General features: G+C 51.8%; 2 protein-coding genes across 6 annotated transcripts; one reads left to right on the top strand and one right to left on the bottom strand.

The window, feature by feature from the left end:
• Positions 1–63: 63 nt before the first annotated feature.
• On the bottom strand, positions 64–13,036 carry ABI3 (ABI family member 3). 3 transcript variants are annotated; one of them, XM_033183377.1, is made up of 8 exons: positions 12,427–13,036; positions 6,265–6,432; positions 5,049–5,225; positions 3,331–3,416; positions 3,012–3,107; positions 2,629–2,786; positions 1,064–1,198; positions 64–722 (listed from the first exon to the last, which is right to left on the bottom strand). In XM_033183377.1, exons 1-8 carry the CDS (start codon positions 12,541–12,543, stop codon positions 559–561), a joined length of 1,101 nt encoding a protein of 366 aa, XP_033039268.1. In that variant the 5' UTR covers positions 12,544–13,036; the 3' UTR covers positions 64–558. The 3 variants fall into 3 exon arrangements, with proteins under 3 accessions (XP_033039268.1, XP_033039271.1, XP_033039269.1); XM_033183380.1 differs by having other exon boundaries at positions 6,283–6,432; XM_033183378.1 differs by having other exon boundaries at positions 2,629–2,783; positions 12,427–12,686.
• Positions 2,307–20,507, top strand: GNGT2 (G protein subunit gamma transducin 2). Of its 3 annotated transcripts, none has more exons than XM_033183393.1 (4): positions 2,307–2,325; positions 14,315–14,424; positions 16,120–16,225; positions 16,682–20,507. In XM_033183393.1, exons 3-4 carry the CDS (start codon positions 16,142–16,144, stop codon positions 16,805–16,807), a joined length of 210 nt encoding a protein of 69 aa, XP_033039284.1. In that variant the 5' UTR covers positions 2,307–2,325; positions 14,315–14,424; positions 16,120–16,141; the 3' UTR covers positions 16,808–20,507. The 3 variants fall into 3 exon arrangements, with proteins under 3 accessions (XP_033039284.1, XP_033039283.1, XP_033039282.1); XM_033183392.1 differs by lacking the exon at positions 2,307–2,325 and adding an exon at positions 12,685–12,824 and having other exon boundaries at positions 16,682–19,116; XM_033183391.1 differs by lacking the exon at positions 2,307–2,325 and adding an exon at positions 12,733–12,868 and having other exon boundaries at positions 16,682–19,116.
• Positions 20,508–22,202: the final 1,695 nt, after the last annotated feature.

Below are 22,202 nucleotides of genomic sequence, written 5' to 3'. Positions count from 1 at the left end.
GAGATGGTTCCCACTCTTGGGCAAGTGCCCAGCCACATATGAACACATCACACACACAGCAAGCAATGGGCAAAAGAACAAGTTGCAGTCAATGGCTGCAGAGGGATGTCTGGGGTCCAATGTGGGCTGCACTTTGTGGGTACTGAGGGAATGGGAAGATGCTGCTTCTGGGGCAGCTGGTGGGTTGAAGGGTTGGGGGTTGTAATGAGCAGCAGCCTTAGAACTGGGATGCCTTTCAATCCCTCCTGGTCCCTGATCTCCGTGGGGCAGTCACAGGACGTCATCCATTTTATTCAAAGTTGGGACTTGCAGCAGGAGACTCTGCCCTGCATGGAGTAGGGGTCCTCTGTTGACAAACTTCTTGGTTTCCAGCTCTTCCCCATCTGCAACAGGCCTCTGGGTAAGTTCTCTCTCCCCAGGACCCCTTGCCTCCACGATGGGAGGAGGGAGCCCAAGAGCTGGGCAGACCCAGTCCAGCCGTGACTGGAGCTGGTTTTGGCCTGGGGCTCATGAAACCCACTCAGTGCAGACATCAGCTGCCCAGAGAGCCCTGGGCTGTCAGCAGCTGGGCTCCACATAGTTCCCGGGGAAGAATCCAGTCCCCTCTGAGCTGATGCCCTCGCACCAGCCATCGGAGTAGCGGCGAGTGACACAGATGACAGTGCCCTCAGAGAAGGAGAGCTCATTGTCCTTCTGGCCGGTGTATGGGTACAGTGTCACCACTGCAGGGCAAGAGAAAAGGGTGCTGTGAGATATGCCTCTTGCTCTCTCCCCCCCCACCCCCACCGCCATGGGGATGCAGGGTCTCAAGTACTAGACTCTAGGGACCATCTTGAGGGGCTTCCAAGCCTTCAGGACCCCTCCCCAGCTTAGTTAATATTTAATACCAAGCCAGCTGCCCTCTCCCCAGTTCTGTTCTGAACTCAGTTCGTCAGAAAAATTGTGTGGGGAGCCCGGGAGATAGATTCACACCTTTGCAGAGGGAGGAGAATGGGGGTCAGGGCAACAGAGGCAGAAGCTGGGAAGTGGGATCCGGTGCCCCTCAGTCCCAGAAGTCAGGTACCTTTCTCCAAGTATGAGGCAGGCACCCAGCTGGGCTCATCAGGCCCAAAGCCTGGTGGGGGTGGAGGTAGCCCCAATTCATCTCCATCCAGGGGTGGAGGAGGAGGCAGGTCCAGTGGCAGGGGCAGCTCTTCATCTTGGGGGAAAAGCAGAAAGGCTGTAAGTGTGGCACAGGAAGCTCCTTCAGTGTGTTAGGGATCTGCTCGAGAGCTGGGCCCCAGAGAGAGCTGCTCGAGGCGCGTTGGGAGGCCAAGGTGGGCAGATCACCTGCGGTCAGGAGTTCGAGACAAGCCTGGCCAACATGTGAAACCCCGTCTCTACTAAAAATACAAAAATTAGCTGGACGTAGTGGCACACGCCTGTAATTCCAACTACTCAGGAGACTGAGGCAGGAGGATGGCTTAACCCAGGAGGTGGAGGTTGCAGTGAGCTGAGATCTTGCCAATGCACTCCATCCAACCTGGATGACAGAGTGAGACTCCATCTCAAAAGAAAAGAAAATAAAAAGAATACACCCATCTCATGCAATCTTCCTCCAGCCCTCTGCTGTCCTGGTCCTCCCACAGTGCTGCTAGCACATAGTAAGTGCTCAGTAAACCCTGAAAGATCCAGCAGTAGAGGACAGTCAGACTCTACCTCTTATTAGCTGGGTGGCTCTTGGGCAAGTCACTGAACCTCAGCTTCAGTGGCTTCATCTATTAAGGAAGAGTGCTAAAGACCCTCTCATGATGAAGTTTATTTTGTTTTATTTTATTTTTTTGAGGGAATCTCGCTCTGTCACCCAGATTGGAGTGCAGTGGGGTGATCTCAGCTCACTGCAGCCTCTGCCTCCTGGGTTCAAGTGATCCTCCTGCCTCAGCCTCCTGAGTAGCTGGAATTACAGGCATGCGCCACCAGCCAGCTAATTTTTGTATTTTTAGCCGTGTTGGCCAGGTTGGTCTCAAACTCTTGACCTCAAGTGATCTGCCCTCCACAGCCCCCCAAAGTGCTGGGATTACGGCCGTTAGCCACCCCGCCTGGCCCTTAGGATTAAGTTTATTATTATTATTTTTGAGATGGAGTTTCACTCTTGTTGCCCAGGCTGGAGTGCAATGGCCGGATCTCCACTCACCGCAACCTCTGCCTACTGGGTTCAAGCGATTCTCTTGCCTCTGCCTCCCAAGTAGCTGGAATTACACGCATGTGCCATCACGCCCGGCTAATTTTTAGTAGAGCCCAGGTTTCTCCATTTTGGTCAGGGTGGTCTCGAACTCCCGACCTCAGGTAATCTGCCCGCCTCGGCCTCCCAAAGTGCTGGGTTTACAGGCATGAGCCATCGCGCCCGGCCAGGATTAAGTTTAAATAAGAAAATGGATGAGAAGCTTCGAACACAGGGTCTGGTATACAGCAGGCGCTAAGTTATGTTAGTTAACTTCCTCCGCCTCCTTTCGCTCCCGTGCTGCGCTCCATGGAGGAGGCATTCACTGAGGCTGGCCGGGGCAGATCCAAGAGAGGTGGGCTGGAGAGTGGCAGGAGGCGGAAAAGCGACCCCACCGTTGGGAAGGAGAAGGGGGCGGAGCTCCTTACCCAGTGGGGGTGGGGACAACTCCTCTAGCGGGGGAGGCCGCTGGAACACCTCGACGGTTGCTGGTGGAGGAGGTGGGTCCAAGGAGTTGGGGAGAGGTGGGGCTGGAGGTGCTGCCTGCCCCTTGGGCATGGAGGCCCCACCGACACCTTCGGCGCTGCTGAACACCAGAGAAAGCAGGGCTCGGCCCGGTTGGCGACACGCCTTTCCTAATGCAGCATCCCCAGCTGGCCCCACCCCTCCAATCCTGAACCCAGCTCTGCACGTGTGACCCAGGACTAACTGGGTCCTTTCAACCCAGGAGTCACTATGACCACTGGCAGGAGGCCCCTCTCGAAAGCCACCTCCCACCCCTCACCCTCCCACGCGGGCTTGTAGGTCTCACCCTGCCGAGGCCAGGGAAGAGGCGGAGGAGGCAGCGGAGAGTCTGCCGTCGGGCACAACCGGGAGGTGCACTGGCTCGGGAATCCGGGGTGGTCTCCTGGCGGGGGGCGGGGAGTAGGTATTAGGAGGAAGGCTTCTGGCCAGCAGGGGTCGGGTGTGAGCAGGAAAGGCAGGTGGCCGAGGGGGAGGTTTGGCGCCAGGCATCCACCATGACGGCCTGAGCACCCGGGCGCCAGGGGTGGGTGGCGAGGCTGGGGGAGGAGAGTTTCAGGGTCGCACGGGGTAGGGCTAGGCTAGTTGGCGTCGCGGCGAGGTCTCACCCCAACGTGGCGGAGGCGGGTGTGGCAGGGGCCTTGATGCTCTTTCGAGACAGGGTGCCTGTCCTTGACAGCTGCGTGCTGAGGTCCTGCGAGGGAGCGGGAGGTAGGGCTGACATTTGGGGTGAGAGGCCGCTCCCCACCCTCATCCCCAAGAGGAAATGGAGGAGGGGCGGACGAGAACCGGGAGGGAGAGCCCAGCATAGCCAGTTCCCACTTCCACTTCTCAGGCCCCTCTCCTACACTTCCCCCACCCTACCCCCTTGTCATTGCTTGGGTTCTGGGACTCAATTCTACCAAAGCCGACAGCCACTTCCTCTAAACAGCCACAGCGGGTTGAGTGGGCCCAGCACCCCCGTCCCTCCCCCAGACCATCTCAGAGCCCAGGAAGCTGAGGCCCTGGCTTAGTGGTCCCTAACTTTGATTGGGCTGAGGAGGCGGTGGGGAAAGGAGAGGACACATCACACTTAGAAGTGTCCCACCTGTCATTTTCAAAGATTTGTGGAATTGGCTTTGGGGAGTTAGGGCAGAGAGGAGCAGGACCCAGGCCACTTAGAGGGGATGCGCAAATGACAGGGCGCACACCCACATGAAAGAGGGAACTTCTGTTACCAATGGGACTTCCCCAAGGGGTGGGGACAGTGTTACCTCATAGGCTTCACTAGGGGCAAGACGAAAGGGATTTGAGCTGAAGCACAAAGAATGTAAGTTGGGCTGGGAACGGTGGTTCACACCTGTAATCCCAGCACTTTGGGTGGCTGAGGCAAGCAGATCACCTGAGTTCAGGAGTTCAAAACCAGCCTGGCCAACATGGAGAAACTCCATCTCTACTAAAAATACAAAAAAAAAAAAAAAAATAGCTGGACATGGTGGTGGGCACCTGTAATCCCAGCTACTCGGGAGGCTGAGGCAGGAGAATCACTTGAACCCAGGAGGTGGAGGTTGCATTGAGCCAAGATCACACCATTGCAATCCAACCTGGACAACAGAGTGAAACTCCATCTCAAAAAAAAAAAAAAAAAGAATATAAGTTGGACAACAGAGACCTTACTGGTGGGGAGGAGGCCTGGTGGTTGAAGGGGAGAGTGTGGTTTCCCCTTTAAGGGGGGCTGATAAGTTCAGGATATCAAGGGGTTCATTTCAATACAGAAATGTCAAGGTGTGGAGACAGGAATTGAAGACGGGACGGGTGTGAGTGCATGCCCTCTCCGACCTCGCAGAGGGACATGGGCTGAGAAGACGCCATCGCCATGCTCCCCTCTCTTCACCAAGTCCCCTTTGTGTGGCTGCATCCCCGCTTCTTCTCACCAAAGCAGCTGTGGGGTGACTGCTCAGTGCAGTGACCTCAAACCCCCAGACAGAGGAAGTTGCTGTTCTCATGTGGCTGGGAGCCATTCTCATGCACACCCTGACATCCTCCCTTCCCCCTCTTCCCCTTCCCACATGCCCGGTGCCCACAGGGCGGGGCGGGGGGGGCGAAGGGTGCTCAGGATCTCACACTCAGCAGATCCTCTGAGGACGGTACAGACCAGTTTTGGAGGGAGGGATTACAAAATCTAGGGAGAGGGAGAAGAGCTCAGAGTGGTGGCTTCAGGGAGCGGGGAAAGAAAGGAGTGGCAAGTTGGGACACAATGTGCAGGAGAACTGGGGGTCTGGAGGGAAAGGGGCCACAAGGCACGAGAGGGTGGGTTGGAGGGAAAGAAGAGGGTCCCTCTGTCTACCTTGATCCCATGGCCAATGTCGTCCAGGCAGCCAAAGTTGAGGGGTCTCCTGCAGTAGGGCGTGAGAGGGGGTAGGCTCTCTGGGGCAATGACCTTCTGGCCCGGGGGCAGCCGCTGGACAGTGGCTAAGGTGCCGATCTCCCTTCGGGCCACCTTCTCCATGTGCATGTTCACCATCTGCATGACAGGGTTCAAGGTGACAGAGAGGGGTGGTCCATGTCCACTGCCCTTCCCCTAAGAAGGAAGAAGATAGAGACTCTGGGCTGGGGGTAGGGACCATGGGAGGCAACGAGGTCTAGAAAAAGAGGGCCCTTCCCCTCCCCCCGCTCCCCCACCAGGCTACATAGCAATTGGGAAAAGTGGCAGGAAAGGATGAAGCCACTTTGGAGCAACTTCCTGGTGGAAAGAGAGTAAGGGTTATTATTAGCTGAGCAGGAACAGGAGGAAAAGAGAAAACACAACATCCCTGGGGATGCCGGGAAGAGACAAGCACTGGGCTGGCTTGGGAGCAGAGGGGGAGAATATGGAGGTGGCAGAGAATGGTGGCTTGATCAGCTTTGGGGGACAAATCAGTGAACTGACTTCCTCTCAGAATGTTCCGTGGAGAAAGCCTACAGTTCGAAAGGGTGGGAACTCTGGTCTGTAGGGGGAGAGGAAAAGACACACCCCACCCACTGAACATGTGGGTGATGCACAGGCCAGGCTGAATGTGTGGCTGGGTCTGTGCATGTGCTTTACAGGGCAATTCCTCGGTCAAGGATCCAGGAAGGAAGGAGGGTGTGTGCGCTAGAACGCGGTGGCGGGGTGGAGGGTGTATACTGTATGGTGTTGGCAGTGCTTCCAGGGCTGAAGATGACCTTGTCAAGCTAGCACCCTGGGTCTAGGATATTTATTAAGGCACTGCTTGTATTTGGATGCAAATAGGGTTCATTTGCTTCTTTCCTGTATGTGCTGCTGCTCTGATTGGTAGATACCACTTTCTAATGTCCAGGATAGAATTCCAAGAAAGAAAAAGCTCTGCCTTCGGGGAATTTGTAGCATAGCCACAGAGATAAGGAGGTCCAAAAAGCTTGGAAAGTGCCAACCTTCTGCTGTAGAGTTGGGCATTTGGACATGGGGGAAAGCAGGAAGGAACTTTTGACGTAGAAAATGTCTGAGTCGGGCTGAAGAGTTGAGGCCTGACGCAAGATGCCTTCCCACGCCCCACGCCCCTTACCTGGCCCAGCATGCTTACACGGGCTTCCACCTGCCGCAGGGCGGCCCCCTGCAGGTCCAACATGCGCAGTGTGTGCCCGGCCAGGTTGCCCACCTGGTAGGCCACACTGGCCAGTGCCTGGGTAGTGAAGGCCATGGTCTCCTCCAGCGCCTTCCGCTTGTCTGTGGCCTGAAATACACACAGCCCTGGCCTAAGGGCCAGCATCTTCCACTGGGTCCTTGGCTGGCTGGGGTGGGATGGGAGAGGATTTAGGGAAAATAGGCGCTGGATTGGGACAGAGCCGCAACCCTTAGATGTTTGAGGTGGCTCTCAGCAGAATTATGTTGTAGCAAGAGGGACTAGCTAAAACATCACTTTAAATTCACTTTATTTTTTTTTATTTTTTATTTTTTATTTTTTTTTGAGGCGGAGTCTCGCTCTGTCGCCCGGACTGGAGTGCAGTGCCAGATCTCAGCTCACTGCAAGCTCCGCCTCCCGGGTTTACGCCATTCTCCTGCCTCAGCCTCCCGAGTAGCTGGGACTACAGGCGCCCGCCACCTCGCCCGGCTAGTTTTTGTATTTTTAGTAGAGACGGGGTTTCACCGTGTTAGCCAGGATGGTCTCGATCTCCTGACCTCGTGATCCGCCCGTCTCGGCCTCCCAAAGTGCTGGGATTACAGGCTTGAGCCACCGCGCCCGGCCTAAATTCACTTTAAAAAAGTGAATCTGCAGCCTTGGGTAACAGATGCAAAGGGAGGGAAAGATACCCATTCTCAAATAGTCAAGCTGAGGACTGAGTAGAGATGATGGTACGACCCTCCTGAAGACTTCAGTAACAGGCTGTCCTTTTAGGGGTTGGAGTGGGGGTGAATAGTAGAAAGGAAAGAGGAAGGCAACACTGGCTAGAGCAGACATTCTATTTTTTTTTTTTCTGAGACGGAGTTTCGCTCTTGTTGCCCAGGCTGGAGTGCAGTGGTGCGATCTCGGCTCACTGCAACCTCCGCCTTCCGGGTTCAAATGATTCTCCTGCCTCAGCCACCCAAGTAGTTGGGATTGTAGGCATGCACCACCACGCTCGGCTTATTTTGTATTTTTTTTAAGTAGAGACAGGGTTTCTCCATGTTGATCAGGCTGGTGGTCTCAAATTCTCGACCTCAGGTAATTTGCCCGCCTCGGCCTCCTGAAGTGCTGGGATTACAGTCGTGAGCCACTGCGCCCAGCCGACATTCTTAAACACAACAAACCATGTCAGGCACGGTGGCTCACGCCTATAATCCCACTACTTTGGGAGGCCCAGGCAGGCAAATCACTTGAGGTCGGGAGTTCGAGACCAGCCTGGCTACAATGGCAAAACCTCGTCTCTACTAAAAATACAAAAATTAGCCAGGCATGGTGGTGCGTGCCTGTAATCCCAGCTACTCAGGAGGCTGAGGCATAAGAATCACTTGAACCCAGGAGGCGGAGGTTGCAGTGAGCCAAAATCACATCACTTCTCTCCAGCCTGGGTGACAGAGTGAGACCCTGTCTCAAAAACAAACCAAAAAAAAGCTTTCCATGTGACTCTTTGTTTAGCTCCAGTCTGCAGATTGGTGTTTGGGAACTCAAATAAGGAAACTGAGGCCCAGAACAGAGGGACTTTATTCATTCATTCCCTCTAATAGCTTTCTAATGCCCTGACGATAAAATTCAAGCTTCCAACCGTGGCCTACGTATAGCCCCTCCAGGTCTGGCTCTCGCCTTTCTCTTCATCACTCCCCCTCTCCCACTCTCCCCTCCAGCCACATTGGCCATTGGGTTTCTGTTCCTGAACAAGCTGAACTGTTTCTGCCTCTGGCCCTTGACACATGCTGTACTTATTTTCAGAATCCTTATTAGCAGGCCTCAGTTTCCCAGAGACACCTTCCTTCACCACACTAAGATTTCCCTCAGCCCATGCCTTCACTGCCTCTTTATCATATTTACCTTATTCTCTTTTCTTCATGGCATTTAGCACTATCAAACATTATCTATGTATTTTTTTTTTCATTATCTACCCACCCTCCCTTAAATGGAAGTGTCATGAGAACAGGGAGCTTGTCTGTTTCATCCTATATCCCGTCATGGAATCACACCCAACAGGCAGAAGATTCTTCATAAATACGCACTTGTGAGTTAATTAGCAGATCGAATGGGATCCCAAACATTCTCTGGGCACATTGTCATTGTATTCTAGGCACTGTGCCAGGCACTGGCCAGGGTCACACTGCCAGTCAGTGCAGGAGGGGTAAGCAGGCAGTGGCTGAAGGCAAGAAGTTTTTTTGTTTGTTCGTTTGTTTTTTGAGATGGAGTTTCGCTCTTGTTGCCCAGGCTGGAGTGTAATGACACGATCTCAGCTCACTGCAACCTCCGCCTCCCAGGCTCAAGCGATTCTCCTGCCTCAGCCTCGCGAGTAGCTGGGATTACAGGCATGCACCACCACACCCAGCTAATTTTTTGTATTTTTAGTAGAGATGGGGTTCCTCCATGTTGTTCAGGCTAATCTCAAACTCCCGACCTCAGGTGATCTGCCCACCTTGGCCTCCCAAAGTGCTGGGATTATAGGCGTGAGCCACCGTGCCCGGCCAAGAAATTTTTTTTTTGGTCCCAGATCAGGCAGTGGGGGCTAGGGCAAAACCTCTGGTCTTTTGGTTCCCCAGGCAGCTTCCTCATCTCTTGTTGGGTCATGGAGTTGCCATACTCTAGCCTGTACCTTTCTAACACAGGTAGGGGGCAAGTCCAGGGTGAATCTGGGGTAGAGCCAGTGGGCCAACAGGCAAGGGTACACACTGAGGTCCCCTTGCTTGAGCCCTCAGGTGCCCCTCAGGGCCTGTCAACGGAGAGCAGACCTACAAACTCTCAGAGCAAGGTCTGAGAGACACCTGGGAGCCTCTAATGGAGCCTGAGCCAGAACCTCCCCGGAAGCCCATGCGGTGGCTGTCTCCTCCCTGTCTTTCTTTTCCAACAGCAGGAAAGAGATGCTCATTTGCATGTTTATTTACATCTCATCAGCATATGCAACAAAACTTACATCTTCTCAGCATATGTCACCAAGAATCTTGAAAAGGCAGAGAAATCAACCCAGGATATTAAAACCAGACAGGATAGCAGGTCTTGATTTAGTTCAGGACCTTCCTTTACCAAATGAGGAAACAGGCCCAGAACTGAGCAGTGACTACTCCTCCATCTCCACCCAGATTTCTTAGCTTGCCTGCCTTCTCCTGTACAGTTTCCTCCCCAAACTGACATGTGGAATTGTTGGCCCAAACAGGAAAAGTGTCTGCTTGGGCCCAGCTCTGGGCACCTGGAGCCTGAACACCTACTGGCCCCTGGCTTTGCTCCTGGCCCAAAGTTAGGTCTGCGGGGACAAGCATCTGAGATCCATCTCTGCGGCTGAGTGCTTGTTCGTCATGCAAATTACCCTGTCTGTAAAGTCAGTCAACCCTGGCGGAGAACTCTGCAGGTGACCCTCGTCTGCCTTCCCTAATTCCCCATGGGTTTCCTAGCATCTGGGTGGTGTGGGGAGAGAGGGGCTGCAGATGGAGATGGAGGGTAGGGGAATCAGGCCTTAGGTAACAGCAATTCTGAGATCCAGAACCTTCCTAGGCATTTGCCTAGACAAAGATCCTCAGAAAGGCCAGGAAAGGTAACAGGTTGTGTGTTCTAGTAGTTATTGTTCTGCATGAAAGAAGCAGGAATCCAAGGATTCCAAGTTGGGTCAAGGCTTCTCACACCCCACGTATTTTTGCAAGGACAGCTTCTCCTCCCTAGAACTGATTCTTATTATCCATCCTTCCAATGAATGATGATGATGATGACAGTCATGGTAAGAGCTACCATTTATCCTGCTCTTCTGAAGGAGTTGGCACTAGGCTAAATGCTTTGATACATTTTTATATCGAACCCATGGAGCCACCCCTGAAGGCAGGCACGAGAATCAGAGGAGGAACTTGCCACAGTTCCTGTAGTTGGTAGGTGGCAGAGCTGGAAACTGGACTTAGGTCTTTGTGACCCCAAATTGTGTGTGAACACTGTGTGTGCAAATGAGAGCCCTGCGGAAGCTCTTTGAGGTGTGCAGAAGTTATGGAAGGAATGGAAAGGACTGCTTGGATCCTTGTCCATAGAGGGAACATGCCTTTCTGTGCTAGGAGAATGCACTGGTTTGCAAGCCTCATTCTGTCTCATCTGCAGGTGGTCATTCAACATCTATACAGACCGAAATGATACCCAGAGTAGCATTTTCAGTTAGTGGCATAGGGAGTGGGCTCTGGAATCAGATTTCTGGGTTTGAATTCGGGCTCTGACACTAGCTAGGAGACCTCTGGGAAAGTGACTTAACCTTTCCAAACCTCAGCTTCCTCATTGTGAAGTGAGAATGGGACTCGCCTCACTGGACTTCAGATGAGGATGAAGGGAGGCCATGCTGGTAACATGCCTGGCCCAAAGGAAGGGTCCAGAGAGTTTTAACTGCTGTCATCACTGACTCTCTTTAATCTGCCATTTCCCATGAGCACTTGTTCCTCATTTATTTCTTTTTTCAACATTCTTACTATGCTACGAGGTCTCTATGCCTGTTCTCATAGTTCGGTTAGTACAGGTTAGAAAAATAAAGTTTTGCCCAAGGGGTAACAAGGTTAGCCTGCAGCTCTTCAGGGAGCAGAGGAAACCGGGTACAGAGAGTGCAAATAAACTGTCGTAAAGTCACATAGTGTGTAGGAAGGCAGAAAGATGGAGAGGAAAGGGCTTGGCGTCAGAAGTCAAGTAAGCCCAAATGTGGTGGCTTATGCCTGTAATCCCAGAACTTTGGGAGGCCAAGGTGGGCAGATCACTTGAGGCCAGGAGTTCAAGACCAGCCTGGGCTACATATCGAGACCCTGTCTTTACAAAACAAAATAAAAAAACTTAGCCAGGCATGGTGGCATGCACCTGTAGTCCTAGCTACTCAGAAGGCTGAGGTGGGAGGATTGCTTGAGCCTAGGAGTTCAAGGCTGCAGTGAAGCTATGTGAGCTATGATCATGCCATAGCACTCCAGCCTGAGCGACAGATGAGACCCTGTCTCAAAAAAAAAAAAAAAAAAAAAAAAAGACTAGCCGGGCATGGTAGCTCACTCCTGTAATCCCAGAACTTTGGGAGGCCGAGGCGGGTGGATCACCTGAGGTGTCAGGAGTTCAAGACCAGCCTGACCAACATGGCAAAACCCTGTCTCTACTAAAAATATAAAATTAGTCAGGCATGGTGGTGCATGCCTGTAATTCCAGCTACTCAGGAGGCTGAGGCAGGAGAATCTCTTGAACCCAGCAGGCGGAGGTTGTAGTGAGTTGAGATCGAGCCATTGCACTCCAGCCTGGGCAACAAGAGCAAAAATAAAGGAATGCCTGGCTCTGCTGTTTGGAGCTGTGCGGCCTTGGACAAGTCACCTCACCTCCCTGAGCTATTGTTTCCACATGTATAAAATAGGAATTATAATACGTGTCTCACAAGGTAGTTGTACAGATTAATGAAATAACAGAAGTGATTTCCATCATGGCTAAGTTGCCTTGCCTCTCCTCCCTGAATCCAGGAATCTATGCTCTCAGCCCCAGGACAACCATACAATTTAAAAACTGTTCTACAATGCCACCTCCCTATCTTTTGCTAGTAGCCTGCTCCCAGCAGTCATGTGGGCCATCCCCCTCCCTCTGCATGAGATCCCCTCTCTTTAGCCCAGCCTACTCTGCCTTATCCCCACTCTCCTTTCCCAAACTCAGGATCCATCTCAGGTTCACTGTGCTGTTTGGGAAGTTCTTCTGAAGCCTCACCCAGAGCCGGCCTGGAAATAGAATGATCGCTAGCATCTGTGTGAGGACGGAGGCTTTGGGTCTCTGGATCGACCTGGGGGGACTCAGAAGGATGAACCTGCAGTGATGCCTGAGAATAGGATGGAATCGCACTGTCTGTCCCAGACATCTCTGAGGTGAGACAGAAAGGGCACAGTGGGGGCTTGGGTAGTATGGGGTCAGGGTTAAGTACTGGGGTCTGGGATGAAGCTGAAGTCTGGAGTGAGAGGATTTCTCAGCCAAGGCCCAAGACAAGCACTGTCAGGATGGCTCCCAGGGCCCCACTTGGGGCTGGGCTCAGGGTCCCCCCTCCGGGGGCTGGGGTGTCAGTCCTCCACCCGCTCTACCTACCTGCACATAGTTGTCCTCGCAGTAGTCAGCAACCCGCAGCAGGGCACTGTGGTTGCCCCTCAGAGCCTCCCGGCCCGTGGGGATCTCAAACTCCTGCAGCTGCTGTAGCTCCGCCATCACCCCCAGCCTCTGTCTGGCTCCCCAGGGAGCCCGCTCGTTTTGAGTCTCACCCTGCCCTTGATTGGTTGCTCTGCCTTCCCTCCCTCTTACTGCTTTTGGTTTCCTCTGCGTGAGACCCAAACCTGCTTGCAAAGGGCAGGCATGCTCATTCCGGGACAAGAGGAAGTCAGTCCTGCTCCCCGAGCCTGTGCCTCTCTGTCCCCTGCCCAGAGGAAGGGGGAAGCCAGGGGCCCATTTGGGGGCCCAGCCCCCAATCCCACCCAGCAGAGGAAGCCAAGGTCGGGGCAGCTGTGATTGCTCCCTGGTCCTGGAGAGGAAACTGGTCGGTGGGGGGATGGGGTGGGAGACTGGGGAGGAAGGGGGCTGGCCTGCTATAGGGGGTGGAGGTGGATTTTCCACTCATGGAAGGCGGGAGGAAAGGGCAGAGGGTGGGGGCTTCCTTGGGAAGCTCGGGGATGAGTCACCAAGGGACAGGGGAGTGGAGGGTGGATAGGATATGGAGACTGGTCATACCGGAGAGGACTGTGGGACGGCAGCACAGCAAAAATAGAAAACAGCCGATGTGGCAGCAAGAGGGGTCAGGGTTGGACACCAGGAAGACACGACCAGAGAGGTCCCAAAGGGGTGTTAGCAAGCCTGCGAAGGGTTGCGTGGGATGAAGATCTGCCCTACATGCTCTGTGCTGATGAAGGCAGGACAAGATGAAATTGACCAAGTGTAATGTGAGGAACTCAGATTAGACAACAGGAAGGACTTGGATTTGAGAAGCACCAGGTTCAAATTCCAGATCAACTTATTGATTTTAGGAAGCAGCGGTGGACAGAGCACTGAGCCTGCCTAGGAGGTATGGGCTGTAGTTCATGCATTAACAGGACAGTTGGACCAGACGACCTCCAGGATCCTGTCCTGATTTCAAACTCTTAGAGCTCCCAGCTGAGAGTTGGACTGGGTCCTGGAGCAGGGAAGTTAGGATGGACCGCGGGGCCTCCTCTCTGCCCCTCCTACCACCAAGCCTGTCATCCTAGAGACAGGAGAATAAGAGGACCTCCCACCGACCATATTGGTCCCTTAACTTTTGCTCCTTAGCAGGTCTCTTGTCATTGGATGGGTGTCAGCCAGAGCAGGAGCTCAATGTCTGTTAAATGGCATAGCCCTTGGGTGGTCCTGGAGGGAGAGCAAGGAAAAAAACAGGATGTGGGTCCTGTGCTCAGGAACCCACATTCAGGACTCAGAGGGAGGTGTGGCAGCAAAGAAGCTTGAACAGGGGCATTAGAGGTTGCCATGCCCCAAGTACTAAGTGGCACAGCACGGTGAGCAAGTACATATTTATTGAATGAGTGGATGAAGAGTGAGCTAGCAGAACTTTGTAAGGTGAAACAGTGGGGATCCAATGGGCGCACAAGGTACCTTGCTTAGGGAGGTTAGGGGCTGGTCTAGGACTTGCCGCAGGAGGAAGGACAGCCTCAGAGCATGCTCAGAGGTGGGAAGGGAAGGAGGAGAAAGCAAGCAAAGGGGGGCAGGTGGGGCTGCGATGTGGAGGTGGGGAAATAGAAGCGCTGCAGGCTCTAAGCTAGTGAGGTCACCAAAAGAGTGAGGCTAACACAGGGCAAGGTGGTGAAAAGGTGGCTTCTGTTTTCGAGTTTGTTTTTGTGGGGAGAATGTCTGTCTCTCTGCTCTGCAGCAGTGAGGGCTTGAAGGCTCAGGCGGGTGATGGGCTTAGAACTTTGAGCCTATGATCAGCTTAGGCATCAGAGATTTTGGTTTCCAGGCCATCTGCTTTATCTGAAGATTTTCAGCTGATGAAGAACTAGGAGGCTCAAACACTATCTTACCTGAGTCCAGGACAAGTGACTTGGAAAGCGTGCTCTTCTGTGGCAGGTGAGAGATGCTGAGGTTGCACTGGGCTGGGATCTACTCTTAGTATCACTGGGGCTAGGCACCAGGCAGGCCTTCCTGATAACCCTGCAGTGATAATAACAATAGCATTATTAGTGATAATAAGTGTACTAAGTGTTCATTATGTGCCTGGTAGTATATTATAATATTTTGTAGACATTATTTTCTTAGTACCCACAATAACCGCATGTGGTAGGTTTTTTTTTTTTTTGAGACGGAGTCTCGCTCTGTCGCCCAGGCTGGAGTGCAGTGGCCAGATCTCAGCTCACTGCAAGCTCCGCCTCCCGGGTTTACGCCATTCTCCTGCCTCAGCCTCCCAAGTAGCTGGGACTACAGGCGCCTGCCACCTCGCCCGGCTAGTTTTTTGTATTTTTTAGTAGAGACGGGGTTTCACCATGTTAGCCAGGATGGTCTCGATCTCCTGACCTCGCGATCCGTGCGTCTCAGCCTCCCAAAATGCTGAGATTACAGGCTTCAGCCACCGCGCCCGGCCGCATGTGGTAGGTTTTTTTAATACCCATCTGCAGCTGGGGAAACTAATACTCAAAGAGGTTGAGTGACTTCCCTAAGGCCACACTAAGGAAGCAGTAAGGAAGCAGCAGAGCTGGGATCAGAGTTGGAGTCTGGCAAGCTCCAGACCCCCTTGTCTCTCTCTTTTTTTTTTGAGACAGAGTCTCACTCTTGTTGCCTAAGCTGGAGTGCAGCGGTGTCATCTTGGCTCACTGCAACCTCCGTCTTCTGGGTTCAAGCAATTCTCCTGCCTCAGCCTCCTGAGTAGCTGGGATTGCAGGTGCCTGCCACCACGCCTGCCTATTTGTTGTGTTTTTAGTAGAGATGGGGTTTCACCATGTTGGCGAGGCTGGTCTCAAACCTTCAACCTCAGGTGATCTGCCTGTCTTGGCCTCCCAAAGTGCTGGGATTACAGGCACGAGCCACTGCACCTGGGATCTTTCTTTATTTTTTGAGACAGGTGCACTCTGTCACCCAGGCTGGAGTACAGTGATCTCAGCTCACTGCAATTTTCGCCTCCTGGGTTCAAGAGATTCTCGTACCTCAGCCTTCTGAGTACCTGGGATTACAGGCACTCACCACCAACCCTGGCTAATTTTTCTATCTTTTATAGAGATGAGGTTTCGCCATGTTGGCCAGGCTGATCTTGAACTCCTGGGCTCAAGCGATCCTCCCACCTCGGCCTCTCAAAGTGCTGGGATTATAGGGGTGAGCCACCATGCCTGGCCAAGACCCTCTTCTCTTGAACATTATTGTATACTCTCCCTTGCTGGACTTGGAGAGAAAGAGGAAAACTCTGAGTCACTATATGAAACAATAATATTGCTTCCCAGATCTTCCTCTCTGAAAGAAACTCCTTCTTCTTTCTTCTCTGTTTCCTCTGTAGATAGACAGACAGATGGCTCTGTAGACAGACAATCCAGATTTCCTCCGTAGACAGTCAATCCAAAGGCAAAAATTGTCCCTTTCCCATCAGACTGGGAGCTTCCTCCCCTCCTGAGCCCAGACTCTTGAAGAGGCAGGGCGTGCAAGGATGGAGTGAATATCTGTTGAATGATAAGGGGCCTGAACTGAGGGATGTGGCAGGGGAGATGCTAGAAGTTGAGGTGTGGAGGGAGCTGGAAGAGCTGATGAGATTTATGATCCTGGCTGCTGAATCCTTTCCAGGATTGGGTCTGTCTAGGGCAGGATGGCCCAGGATCTCAGCGAGAAGGATCTGTTGAAGATGGAGGTGGAGCAGCTAAAGAAGGAAGTGAAAAACACAAGAATTCCGGTGAGCCTCCTCGCCCCATCCCTGCTCTTCCCTTCCTGTTCCTGATGAGCCCCCGGAAGGAGGAAGTGACCGGAAAGGGTGGTGGGACTGTTCCAGGGCCGCAGAGGCAGCAGGAGATACCTCTGGGATGGGGTAGGATGCAGAGAAAGGCTGGGGTTGACTCTGTGAAGGTGCCAGCCTCCCTCAGCACAAGAGAGAGCCTCAGGGCCTTGGAGAGCTCAGCGTGTCCAGCCCTGCGTCTGGGCTGGCTCTGGCCAAGCAGCCCATGAAGGTCAAGGTCAGTGTTGTGGGTCAGATCGAGGAACTCACACCCCCGAACACCTGTCTGTCCCCTGTGTCTTTCTCCTCTTTGGCCTCTGTCTCTGCCCTGCCCAGAAGCCTGTTTTTCCAGCACCAACCAAATCATGGATCCAGAGAAAGTAACAAGGACCTAAAACATTTTTTGTGTTCTCACAGATTTCCAAAGCGGGAAAGGAAATCAAGGAGTATGTGGAGGCCCAAGCAGGAAACGACCCTTTTCTCAAAGGGATCCCTGAGGACAAGAACCCCTTCAAAGAGAAAGGCGGCTGTCTGATAAGCTGATGGCACGGAGCCCCGCCCTGAGTGTCTGTCCCTCTTCAGCTGAGCCCAAGTCTCCTAGACCCCCAGTGAGCCAATGAAGTGTCACCTTCTCTTCATCACAGAATGTGTAAAGATCCCTGAACAAATGCATTGTGAACCCATTCCCCACTCCCACTTTCCACTCTTTTCTCCCATTATTTCCTCCATCTGCTGGGTCTCTGCTGACTTTGCTGGGAACACTCTGAGGACAGTGTGGCTGGCCAAGCGGTTGGCCCCAGGGGTGGTGGGGTGTGAGGAGCCTGAGATACCACGAGACCCCAGAGGGCAGTCCTTAGGAAGCATTTACACCACCTTAGAACCCCTCCGTCTTTTCCCTCCACTCTCTTCCTAGGAAAAAAGCATTTCCACGCCAGATTAGTTTAGACTGGGGGCCAGGGTTGGGGCGGTCCTGTCCCCCCATATCATGTCCTACCCTGTGATCCTGTTCCTAGTCATTTAGATCACCCCAGATGGCCTGATGACAACAGGAGTTTGTGAAGTTATGATTTCATGATTTATTTAATATTGTCAAGTAGTCTATTAGTGCTGGGCACTATGGATGAAAGAGTGAGCAAGACGAACATGGCTCCTATTTTCATGGAATTTAGTGGAGAAGACATGAAACAATTTACAATAAGTCCATAAACGCTACAATGGGGAGAGTCAAGGGCCGTGTAGGAACACACAGCAGAAAGACATTCAGGGCAATGTCAATGTAAATGCTGTCGAGGGGTGCAGAATGGGGGCTGGAAAAGCGTGAGGCTAGAGAAGGAGATTGAGGTCAAGTCTTGAAGGACCTTTCGGTGAACTCAGTTAGGAACTTTGTTCTTCATCCTAAGGGCAATAGGAAGCCTAGGAAGGTATTTAGGCAGATTCTAGTTAGCAGAAGGGAGGCTGGATCCTGCTAAGGACTGGGAATGTAGTGATGGATCAGACCAATTCCTGGGCCTTGCCGGCACGGAAAGGACTGAAGGAGCTGCAGACAAACCAGCACTCATGATACAATGAGCTCAGTGCAACATCAGAGAGGTCTGCGAGGGATATGATGGAATCCCATAGGAGGGCTACCTAATCTTGCTGAAGGGGTGCGTTGAGTCCTTGGAAGAAAGACAGGAAAGGTCTTTAGAAGGAGGTGATATCTCGAGCTGAGTTCTAAAGGGTTAAGTTGTCAATGGGTGGATGGATGGCACTTCTGGTGGGCCAGTATAAACAGAGGCATGATATGAGAAAGGACCATGGTTTGAATGGGAGCACCAATCATGTTGGAGTGGGAATGTCAAGAGGTCTAGATCCTTAGGATCTGTGCTAGAGAGGGCTTGGAGGTGACTCGTGGGGTCTGGCTTGCTGAACTAAACAAACTTATTTGCTGGGAGTGACTTGGTAATGTTAGAAGGAAATTTGCTTTTCTGGTAGGGAGGGTGACAAAGTCTCGCTCTGTCACCCAGGTTGGAGTGCAGGGGCACAATCATGGCTCACTGCAGCCTCTGCCTCCTGGGCTCAAGCAATCCTCCCACACCAGCCTCCCAAGTAGCTGGGACTACAGGTGTGTGCCACCACGCTTGGCTAATTTTTAAATTTTTTTGTAGTGACAGGGTCTCACTATATTGCACAGGCTGATCTTGAACTCCTGGCCTCAAGCAATCCTCCTGCCTTGGTCTCCCAAAGTGCTGAGATTATAGGCGTGAGCTACCAAGCCTGGCTGGAAATTTGCTTTTGACAAGATTGAACAGGGAAAGAGTGAAGGCAGAGAGGCAGTTAAGGAGGTGATTGTTCCATCAGGGGTGAGGTGAGGAAGACCTGAATTAGGGCAGTGGCTGTAAGTCTTGGGGGCAGTAGGTAAGTTGATGAGTTCTTTGGGAAATAAAGTTTTCAGATCTTGACATTTATTTGAGTTATGAGTGAAGGAGAATGAGTTGTCAAGGATGGCATCCAAGTTTCTGGCTTGTAGGGTTTACTAGATAGAAATGAAAGCAAGTCTCTGAAAATAAACCTAATCTAATAGTCATCCTACGTACTACAGCTGCAGCCTCCCTTCCCCAGCTGGTCACAGCCCAAATGCCAAGGGTGAGGTCACAGGACCTCTGTGGTCAAAATCCAGCATCTCCAATTCCCAATTCCATCCTGACTCCATCTCACCATTCTGCAAGCTGGTGTCAATTCAACCACTCTCCATATAGTCTGCTCAAGAGAAGGAAAAGATTAGGAATGAGAAAGAGAAAACATTAAAGACAGTAATTCTTCCTTCAAAAAAAACAGGGAAAGGTAAATATTCCATAGGACTCCAACAGTAAGGAAGGGAAAAAAGATAGGAGCGCCAGTCCTGCGGCCATTGGCCATGTGGCTACAGCTTCCTTCTTCCACCTGCCCAGTCCTTATTCTCCTGTCTTCAGGCAGGCTCTCACTGGTTGGGGTTCTGGATCCAGAGCGACAACTCTAATCTCTGTTCCTGAGGCTCTTGAACCCTTGGTGGGACTCTGATTAGAGTAGCAGTTTCTTCAGCCCACCATTCCACAGGGCACAATGTGCCCCAGGTGTTCTCTGGTTCCTCCTGTACCTTTCCTGGCCACCACAGGGTGTGGTAACAATCATAGGACTCCCTGAATCTTAGGGTCAATCATCAGCCTGACACTCTGACCCCCTTTTCTGTCTCTTCCTAATGCCATAGGGAGCCTCAAATGGCAGGGTAGAAATCTCAGCTTATAAAGGGATTATGACATTGTGCCCTGTGGCTTCCTTCCTTCCCTCCCTCCCTCCTTCTCTCTCTCTTTCTGTCTTTCATTCTCTTTCTTTCTCTTTCTCTCTTTCTTTTTCTTTCCTTCCTTCCTTGCTTCCTTCTTTCCTTCTTTCTTTCTTTTTCTTTTTTTCTTCTTTTTTTCTGAGACAGAGTTTTGCTCTTGTTGCCCAGGCTGGTGTACAATGGCCTGATCTTGGCTCACTGCAACCTCCACCTCCTGGGTTCAAGTGATTCTCCTGCCTCAGTTTTCCCAAGTAGTTGGGATAACAGGCATGCACCACCATGCCCGGCTAATTTTGTATTTTTAGTAGAGATGGGGTTTCTCCATGTTGGTCAGGCTGGTCTCAAACTCCCGACTTCAGGTGATCTGACTGCCTTGGCTTCCCAAAGTGCTGGGATTACAGGTGTGTGCCACTGCACCCAGTGCATAGCATTCCTTTCTCGCATGCCCAGACCTTCACACTGTTGATTAGAAGGACAAGAATGATCATTCTGAGAGTGGGTCATTGATGCCATCTGAGCCACCCTTTCCCTCCTCTAGCCTAGAGATCCTTGAGTTTTTTAGCCACGAAGGGAAAACATTGTAAGTTGTTTCTGGTTTCATTCACAGCGCAGCCAGCAACCTTTCTGACATCACTTAGTCTTTGCGAAGTGGTGTCCACCTACCTGACACCACCCTAGGTCTTTACTAGAACAGCCTATCACTCTGTAAAGCCACTTGCTTCTAGATAACAGACACATGGTGAGATCAGCAAATCCTGTTGACATTAGCCCCAACCTTATTTCTTTTTGTTTCTTTGGTAGTTTTATTTTGAAGAATTTTAGATTTACAGAGGAGTTGCCAAGTTAGTACTGAGAGTTCCCTTAACCCAGGTTCCCCTAATGTTAACATCTTCATAACCATGGTACTTTTAAAATTAAAAATTAGCATTTGTGTAACACTGTTAACTGAACTCCAGACTTTATTTGGATTTTCCTAGCTTTTTCATTAATGCCATTTTTCTGTTACAGGACCCACATTGCATTTAATGCCTTACTTCTTTTGCTGGGAAGAGCTTCTTGGTTGGAGCTAGCCTGGTCTAGGACACCATAGCTGCCTAGAAGACATCCCACGAGTCCATAGATGGTGGTGTTGGCAGGGAATGCAAACTCAATTCCTGAATAAGTGCCTATTCCAGTGAGGACAATTCTGTGTCCCTTCCATTGACCTGCCACCAGAGAACTGGATGGTTGCCTTGAGGTCTGGTACTGTATGAGGGGCTCAGGGTTTCACCGTTGCCAGCTCATTGGGCAGTAGTGGAGCTACATTGGCCTTGATGAAGAGAAGTCCATGCTGTTCCACCCAGGCATAGCCTCTATTCCTGCTTCTCTGTCTGCTTTGTTTCATGAGCTCTAGACAGCCCCTTGGTCCCTGTCTATGGCTTGTGAAAAGTCTCTTTTGCAGGGAGCCTTCTGGTAAATCTGTTTGTGACATGGATTTTCAGTTTCCAGGTTCACCCAAAGAGGTCCAGCCACAAAGCTCTCCCCAGATCCCCTTGTCTTCAATTCACTTATACTCCAAGATCTTGATCATCTGAATCAGACCTTAATTGCTTCCCAAGAATCAGAGAGGAAGAAATTCTTTTCTCTGCTGACTTTCAGGGCCACCCTCAGAACGTCAGTTTCCAGAGAAAGGAGAATCACTATGATCCAGCCACCCAAAGTGATTAGGAACTGAATTGGGGAGGAAGGGTAAGAATGGAGAGGAGATGAACTGGAGAGGTAGTGAAGAAGTAGAATTTTCAGGACCTAGAGATTGATTGAATGTTGGAAGGATGGAGAAGAAATTATCAAGGATGACTTCTGGTTTCCTCTGTGGATGACTAGGTGAATGGTGGTGTCACCAGTTGGAAAGCCCTCCCCACCAGGTGATCCCACGTGACTCCATAGGCTTCTCCTCCTCCCTTTGCACACCTGTTGAGGATCACTGAGAGGTAGTAGCTGATACAACAAAAGTGGGCGAGATTGACCAAGAGGACTGTGTGGATTGAGAGAAGGAGGGTCAAGAATAGAGTTTGGAGGAACTCCAGAAACTCAGGCTGGGGTGGGTAAAGAGGAGTGTGAAGAAGACCAAGCACAGAGGGTCAGACATGTGAGGCTGTTGGCAGAAACCACATAATTGAGATTCCAATGGTCCTGAGCAGTAAAAAGATGCCAAGCCAGGAAAAGGGAGTAAGCGAAAGGGAATGCTCTTGAACGCCTGATTTCCTGGTTAAGTAACATGGAACTGAATCATTCTCAAGTTTCCGATTCTATATCACCCTCCTTCCACACTGCACCAGAGACTCCCAGGATGGGATTGGCCTTACAAGGCGGGGAGGGGGAACAGCGGACTGGCTAATGTGGCCTCAGCTCCTGGAGCTGGCAGCAGCTGGAAATCCTTCCTAGTAGGTTACACAGCCCCACCCCACCCACCCTTGGGCCTTCCGGATCTTACCCATGAAGCCAGCAAGGAGTGAGGTGGGGACAGGGATTACCCCACCATGACCTTAGTACCTCTGGAAAAGTAAGTTACAGCCTCTTGCCTCCCAACACCACACCCCCCCACCCCCCCACCCCCGCCCACACACAATTCCCTACTTGACCTTGAGGCCTGGGGACAGA

This window comes from Trachypithecus francoisi, unplaced genomic scaffold (genome assembly GCF_009764315.1).
Source record: "Trachypithecus francoisi isolate TF-2019V2 unplaced genomic scaffold, Tfra_2.0 Lachesis_group20, whole genome shotgun sequence".
Lineage (NCBI taxonomy): Eukaryota > Metazoa > Chordata > Mammalia > Primates > Cercopithecidae > Trachypithecus > Trachypithecus francoisi.
The sequence above is the reverse complement of the archived record's forward strand: the minus strand, read 5'-3'. Positions and strand labels throughout refer to the sequence as shown.

Excerpts from the sequence above, each read along its gene's own strand:
- ABI3 (XM_033183377.1), bottom strand. The coding sequence starts at position 12,543 with ATGGCGGAGCTACAGCAGCTGCAGGAGTTTGAGATCCCCACGGGCCGG. Across the intron at positions 3,417-5,048 it reads ACATTGGCCATGGGATCAAG|GACCTCAGCACGCAGCTGTC; the intron begins GTAGACAGAGGG and ends GCTCCCTCGCAG. Across the intron at positions 723-1,063 it reads TGCCTCATACTTGGAGAAAG|TGGTGACACTGTACCCATAC; the intron begins GTACCTGACTTC and ends CTTGCCCTGCAG.
- GNGT2 (XM_033183393.1), top strand. The coding sequence starts at position 16,142 with ATGGCCCAGGATCTCAGCGAGAAGGATCTGTTGAAGATGGAGGTGGAG. Across the intron at positions 16,226-16,681 it reads TGAAAAACACAAGAATTCCG|ATTTCCAAAGCGGGAAAGGA; the intron begins GTGAGCCTCCTC and ends GTGTTCTCACAG.